General features: G+C 38.2%; 1 protein-coding gene across 1 annotated transcript; it reads right to left on the bottom strand.

Moving 5' to 3' along the window:
* Positions 1–287: 287 nt before the first annotated feature.
* LOC117187974 lies at positions 288–6,447 on the bottom strand. The gene is made up of 2 exons (XM_033391026.1): positions 5,268–6,447; positions 288–725 (listed from the first exon to the last, which is right to left on the bottom strand). The coding sequence occupies exons 1-2, from the start codon at positions 6,129–6,131 to the stop codon at positions 438–440; spliced, it is 1,152 nt and encodes a 383-aa protein (XP_033246917.1). The 5' UTR covers positions 6,132–6,447; the 3' UTR covers positions 288–437.
* Between the last annotated feature and the right edge of the window lie 1,224 nt (positions 6,448–7,671).

The following is a 7,671-nucleotide window of genomic DNA, read 5'->3' as shown; positions in this document are numbered from 1 at the left end:
GTTCACGTGTTTGTTTTGTTCTGCTCTTTCGCAAGCAATGTAACTTTCTGCAATTCCGAATCTATCGACAACCGAACTTATGATTGGGATTACCCCACAAGCAATTGCTGTGCACTTTAAAGATGCATCCATCCGTCCCTTGTTTTTGCATTTAAACTGAAAACTATTCGAATATATTTCTATTTGTGTAAAGTAATTACCATTATTCCTGAATATACTCGTTATAATTAGTTGACCCTAGTCTAATAAGATCTTTCATCATGATATTTTTATATATATAATATTATTATTAAATAATGCTAATAGCTAGTTAAAACTAAATATTAACAGAAGTTGGAGCTATAGCTACTGAGGCCTTAAGCTCTAGGGTAATTGGGTCAGATTTTATACATATATACAAAGATGTTGGGATGAGTATTTATTTACAGTATGTTCGGTTATATATTGTGGAGGATATTTGCGGTTTGTAGGAATTTGAGGATAATTTTGGAATTTGAGTTGGTGGGGTTTGCGATAAGTTGCATGGGGTCGTTGTTATTGAATGATAGGGACCTTTGTGGTAAGAGTGAGGGACAGGTGTATAGTGTGTGTCGTAAGTCTATGTTCGCGTTGTGGCACAATGGACATGTGTTGGGCAATGTTTTGTCAATGTAGTGGGCGTTGGTCAGCTTGGTGTGGCCCAGTCTCAGTCTATTAAATATGACCTGGTGCCTTCTATTAAGGATGTAGTGTATTGACACTCAGACTTAAGCACGCGTTGTCTTCAAGATTCTCTTTTATTCTATATCCCTTGGATGGTGTGACCGTATATAGATATTAATATAATACCTAACACGCCTCTCCTTAGATGTTTAATATACATGTCATTTACAAATCTATTTTCTTATAACAATTTGATTTGTGTACTTAATCTAATTAGCGTATATAAAATTTATGTGACTTCGTATTTTTCTTTCTTCTTAATCTGTTTAGTATTTGTTTCAGTGTTTAATTTGTACATAATTTGATTTCATAATTCCTTTCTTTATATTATTTTATTGTTAAATACGCTTTACTACCTTCCCTGCCTCACGTGGTCTCAACTCTCTCCTGGTGGGTGTTGGTTGAGAAACTATTTGTTCATTGTTGGTTTTGGAATTGTCATCTACTGAACAATTGCTTTCGACATCAGGTGTTTTCGCATTAGGCGATGTATGATTGTTAGTGCTTTGGTTTCTAATTTGATCCAGGTGACGTTTTATTTCTCTGTTATTGTTCGCCAAAATACAACAATACGAACGCGGGCCCAGTTGTTGTTTTACAGTTGCCTGAGTCCAGCTTGCTTTGTTAGGATTTTTGTAGTCCCTAACCATAACTTTTTGACCCTTTAAAAATTCTGTGCTTCGTCTACCTTTGTGATTTACAACACACTCAGTCTGTTTTTTATTTATTATGCTTTCGACCGTAGGTGGTTTTAACAACGAAAATCTTGTTTTTAGTGTACGACCAAAAAATAATTTAGCAGGAGATTCGCCCGTAGTACAATGAATCGTATTTCGGTAATCGATCAAAAATCTATTTAAAATTGTATTAAAATCTTGTCTTTCATTAGCCTTTATGTTTGCATATAGTGATTTCTTAACAGTCTTTACAAAATTTTCTGCTTGACCATTAGTCGCTGGATGTCCTGGAGCAGTAAAAATGTGATTAACACCATTGTTTTTCATAAACGTTTTAAAATCATCAGAAGTAAACTGTCGTCCATTGTCACTAACTAACACGTCTGGTAAACCATATCGACAAAATACTTCTCTAAGCTTGTTGATAGTAAACAATGAAGTTATTTCCTTCGTTTTGAATACTTCTCCCCATTTTGTATAAGAATCTATAATAACCAATAAATGAAAACCTCTAATTGGTCCTGCAAAGTCTATGTGTACTCGACTCCAAGCCTTTCCTGTGGATTTCCACGGTATTAACAGACTCTTTTCTGGACTTGATTGTAGTTCCTGACAAGGAATACAATCTCGAATTAATTTCTCAATTTCAGAATCCATGCAAGGCCACCACACATAAGAACGTGCTAACATTTTGGTTTTTACTATTCCCAAATGCGATGCATGAAATTCTGCTAAAATAGCTTGTCTCAGTTTGGTTGGAATTACTACTCTGTGTCCCCATAAGATACAATCATATTCCACTGAAAGTTCATTTGTTTTAGAGATGTAGGCAGAAAACTCGCTGCCTTTTAATCTTGTCTTCGAACCAGTGTTAATTGCCTCACAAACTTTTGATAATATTGGGTCACGTCGTGTTTCACGAGCTATTTCTTTGAAGCTAATTTTGAACACCTTTTCGGACTGTATAAAATGTATGTAATTATAGTCTTCGTTTGGTACAGCCGTTTCCCATTGAGGCATTCTTGAGAGTCCATCTGCTATATTTAAGGTCCCCTTTATGTGTTCAACTGTATATTGAAAACCTGACAAAGTCAGTGCCCATCTTTGCATTCGTGCAGAGGCCATCAATGGAAGTCCTTTCAGGTCTCCAAATATGCTTAGTAATGGTTTGTGATCTGTTCGAAGGATGAACTTGTTTCCTAAAAGATACTGTCTTAATTTACTCACACAGAACACTATAGCCAGGGCCTCTTTCTCGATTGTACTGTAATTATGCTCGCTTTTGGATAATGCTCTTGATACAAATGCTATTGGTTTGATATCTTCATTGCATTTATGTGATAAAACACCTGAAACTGCATGACTGCTAGCATCAGTCGTTAATACTAACGGTTGATCTGGGTTGTAGTGAACTAAAACTTGTTCAGAAGTTACTTCTTTCTTTACCTCTTCATATGCACTCTGACATTCGCGTGTCCAATTAAATTTTGTATTTTTCTTTAATAATGCATATAAAGGACTCATTATCTGAGCGAAATTATTGATAAACTTTGAATAATAATTTACCATGCCTATGAAAGCTCTAAGCTGTGATACGTTTTCCGGAGCCGGTGCAAACAATACACTCGCAACTCTATCATTGTTTTTGCTCAGTCCTATCCTGTCAATTGAAAATCCTAGGTAACAAATTTTGGATTTAAAGAACTCACATTTCTTGTCATTTAATTTAAGTCCAACTGATTTCAGTTTTCTAAGTACAGCTTTTAGGTTTGAAATATGTTCTTGAAGATCTCGTCCTGTAACTGTTATGTCATCTTGATAAACCACAACTCCTCGCATACCCTGAAACAACCCTTCCATTGTTTTTTGAAAAATAGCTGCTGCAGTTTTTATACCAAATGGTAAGCGTTTAACTTTCAATAGTCCAATATGTGTGCTCCAAGTACACAAATTTTGAGATTGCTCATCTAAATTTAGCTGATTGTAAGCATTTGACAGGTCAAGTTTTGAATACAGTGTACCCCCTTCAAGCGCTGCAAAAATGTCGTCTATTCGAGGTAGTGGATACTTTACGTCGACTAAAGACCGGTTTAATGTAACCTTATAGTCACCACAAATTCGTATGTCACCGTTTGGTTTTAAAATCGGTACCAAAGGTGTTGCCCATTCAGAACTAACAACTTGCTCTAAAATTCCATCATCTATGAATTTTCGTAACTGCACTTCAATCTTTTCTTTCCATGCTAATGGTACTGACCTAGGCTTGAAAAATATTGGTTTTGCATCTTCTTTTAATAGTAACGATATCGTATTCGTAGTATATGAACCTAAACGAGGCTCAAAAACTTCAGCAAACTCCGATTTAATCTGTTCTGTAATTACAGAATTTGGTTCATTTACGTACACATTGTTCACCTGCATTAACTCAAAATTAAAAGCTCTCAAAAATGTTCTACCTAGCAAAGGTGGACTCACTGCATTGGTTACAACAACAACAATTTGTTTTTTTAGACCTCGATATTCGATCGTTGCATCGTACTCACCAATAACTTTGATTGAATCTCCATTGTAATCTACATATGGAACTAGACATTTTCTAAGTGGTCTGCTGGTATTTAAGCTTTCGTAAAATGTTTTTGGAACCAATGTGCACGGTGCACCAGTGTCGCAAGCAATTTTCGTTATGTTTCCATCAATTTTTACAGGTAAATAATATACTCCACTAGTTGAGGTTGTATCAACGCTATAGATAGAAAAGTTATAATTATCATTATCAAAATTATTATCAGAATAGGTGTCATGTTTTGTTTGAGATACATAATTTACGGATTTTTTTGATTTATTTTTACAAATGCTCGCCAAGTGACCTATTTTTCCACAGCTGTGACATTTGCATGCCTTATACTTGCAATTGTTTGAGTTATGATTTCGCCAGCCACAGTGTGTGCATGGCTGCTGCTTCTTTTCTCTGCCAGCGTCGCAGTCGTTTTCGCCGTCGCCGTCACCGTCGCTTCTGCCGCCTCTGTAACTCACGTTTCGGTTGCCCTTGAAATGACTTCTGCCGTTGCTCTTTGCTTGATCTCTGTTCTCGCCTCTTTGCCTCTGCCATTGACTAGTCCCGTTCTTTTGATGCATGTAGTTGACGTTGTGTTCTGTCTTCCTTGTGCTGATCTTCGTCTCCATGATCATCGCCTTCTTGAGTGCATCAGCCAGAGTTAGATTTTCGTCTTCTTCACATATTCTTTCATATATAGGGTTGGGAAGGCTCATCACAAATTGGTTTAATACAAACGCTTCCAGATTTGAGCCAAATTTGCATTCCAATGCCAATTGTTTAACTCGAGCATACCACTCCGCTACAGTCTCATCTTCACTTTTTGTGGACATGTGAAATTTTTTTCTTTCTCTGAATATGAGTGTAGGTGGTGTGTAGTGTGTTTTTAAAATTTCACATAATTCTTTGTATGCTTTTGATACGGGTGATACCAGATTGCACAAACTATGTAGTACAGTGTAAGCCGCTGTACCGATCGACTTCAACAAAACTGCCTTTTTTGTGTTTTCCTCTTTCACATTCAATTCGCACAAATGTATGTCGAATTTTTCCTTCCAAATGCAGAACGTTTCTTGGTGTGGCGAAAACTCAGCAATTGTTGCCATTTGATAGAATGTTGGTGCTTCATTTTTCGTCATGTTGCTATTCATATATTATATGCACTTTTAACATGTGTATGTATATTAATACGTTTTATTTTATCCTCGTCGCCAATTATGTAGTGTATTGACACTCAGACTTAAGCACGCGTTGTCTTCAAGATTCTCTTTTATTCTATATCCCTTGGATGGTGTGACCGTATATAGATATTAATATAATACCTAACAAAGGATATTGTTTTTGGGGGTGTTGTTGGTAGCGAGGTTGCTAATTTGTTGGTACCATGTAGAGGTGTTTGTGAGGAGGTCAGTTTGCTTGGATTGGAGGATTTTTTTTAGGAAGTGTGCAATATCGGTAGAGTTGTGGTTTGGGGTGTAAATAAGGGGAAATTTGGCGTTCATCCTGGCTGTAGAGTCGGCGAATTCGTTGCCTTTTATGCCAATGTGACTGGGTATCCAGATTATTAGGATCTTAGGGAAGTGGGTGGATAATAGGTTTCTGATCGAGGAGGCGTAGTAGGAGTGATTGTTGGGGTTCCTGATTGAGGTGATAGAGGAGAGGGAGTCGGTGCAGATAGCATATTTTCCACGTTTATATCGAGTAAATAAGATGGCTTCGTGTATTGCAATGATTTCGCTGGAGAGTACAGATGAGTATGTTGGCAGCAATCCAGTTTTTATTACTGCTGACTCGTTTGTAATACAGTAGCTGGTAATGCCCCCGGCTTTGGAGCCGTCTGTGTAAAGGAAGTTGTGTTTGGGGAGAGCTGATTTGATAGAGTGGAAAAGTTGGTGGAAGACTATTGTAGGGGTAGTGTTTTTGTTGTGATTGGAGAGGTTGATGTTTGTTGATTTGTGGATGTTAAGGATGTTGAATTTTTTGGATGTGGAGGTTCTGATTGGGGAAAAAGGGATGAGGTGTTTTTGGGACACTTGTATGGCTCTGTCTACCGTGCTGAGCAGTCGGTGTTTTCTTTTATGGCTTTTGGAAAGGGTATTTAGGGGGGTGGATTTTCCGTGGATGAGGTTTTTGGAGATTTTCCCGGTAAGGTAGTCTCGTTTGCTTTCAATGGTGAAGATGTTGGTTTCAGCTAGCATATTATTTATGGGGGTGGTACGGAATGCTCCAAGGGCGGCTCTTATTGCTGTATTTAGGGTGGTTTTTATGCGGTTAAGTTGGGATTTGGGAGCAAATCCATATATGGGAAGGCAGAAATCTATTTTGGAAATGATTATGGATTTTATGATTTGCACTAATGATGAAGTGTGGCAGTTATATTTAAATGAAGAGAGGTGTTTGATGATGCCTAGTGGCTTAGCAAGGTCAACTTTGAGTTTGTTGATGTGAGAGATCCAATTGTATTTGGTGTTGATTGTGAGCCCAAGGATTCTGAGTGTGTCGGTAGTTTGGATGGTTGTGCCACCGGTGAGTATCTTGGGTTTGCAGTTGTGTTTGCGGCATATATGAAGGAGTTGGGATTTTTCTTTAGAGAGGATTGAGCCTGAGTGATTGCACCAGTCGTCTATTTGGTTAAATATTGTTTGGATGTTAGTTGTGGGACTTTTTTGTTTGTTGTGATTGATGAGTAGGTGGAAGTCGTCGGCGTACGCGCAAAATTTGATTTGTTTGTGGAGGGAGATGATATCGGTGAGTGAGTTGTAAGCTATGAGGAAAAGGATAACGGAGATTGGGGAGCCTTGGGGAATGCCATTATTTAGAGGGAAGATATTTGATAAGCTTCTGCCGGTTTTGACGAGGATTTTCCTGTTGGACATAAAGTTCTTAACATAATTAAGTATTCGTGGCCCTACTTTCCATTTTTTTAGTTGGTTTATTACGGTGTGAATACCAATTCTGTCGAAGGCTTTGGTGAAGTCCAGCGAGATGACTGTGAGGTGTTTTTTCAGGGCGATAGCTCTGGTAGCTAGGTGGTCGACATAAAGTAGACTGTCTAGTACAGATTTGCCTCTTTTGAACCCTAGTTGGTTGTTGTGGATCAGGTTGTTATTTAAAACAAACCACCACAACCTTTTTGCGACAATCTTGTCCAGAGTTTTGGCTAGGCATGAGTTTAGAGAGATGGGTCTGTAAGATTTGATATCGGTTTGGGGCTTTTGTGGTTTTAAGATGGGAAGGACTAGGCTGAGTTTAAGGGATTGTGGGATGGAGGAGTCGAGTATCTTGTTGTAGAGGGTTAGGATTCTGGTTTTGAGGGGGTAGGGTGAGTTCTTTAGCATAGAGTAAGAAATTCGGTCAAGACCAGGAGTGTTGCCTTTCAAGGAGGACAGTGCTGATGTGTATTCGATTAATGTTATGTCTTTCTCGATTTCTAGGGCTGATGGTGTTGGGTTATAGTTAGAAGGGGTATTAATGAGGAGTTTGTTGGACAGGAATGTTGGGGAGAAGTTAATGTCGTCTGCTTCTTCTGACCATGTCTGGGCAAAGGAGTTGGCTATTTCGGATTGACAGGTTGTTTGTGATTGGGTGTACGGGTTATGAATGGCATGGATATTTTTAGTGGAGTAAAGACCGCAGAGACGTCTGATGTTGGACCATGTTGTGGTTGGATCTGAGTTTGGGTGTATATGGGTTGTGAACTCAAGGATCGATTTTCGTTTGGCTTCTCTAATTGCTCTT

Source organism: Drosophila miranda, chromosome XL, assembly GCF_003369915.1.
Source record: "Drosophila miranda strain MSH22 chromosome XL, D.miranda_PacBio2.1, whole genome shotgun sequence".
Lineage (NCBI taxonomy): Eukaryota > Metazoa > Arthropoda > Insecta > Diptera > Drosophilidae > Drosophila > Drosophila miranda.
This window is presented reverse-complemented; position numbering and strand designations above follow the sequence as displayed.

Bases quoted from the DNA above. Each gene is read 5' to 3' on its own strand.
- LOC117187974 (XM_033391026.1), bottom strand. From the start codon at position 6,131: ATGCTAGCTGAAACCAACATCTTCACCATTGAAAGCAAACGAGACTAC. The intron at 726-5,267 runs ATCCTTTGTTAG...TCAATACACTAC, and splicing joins ACAACACCCCCAAAAACAAT to ATCCTTAATAGAAGGCACCA.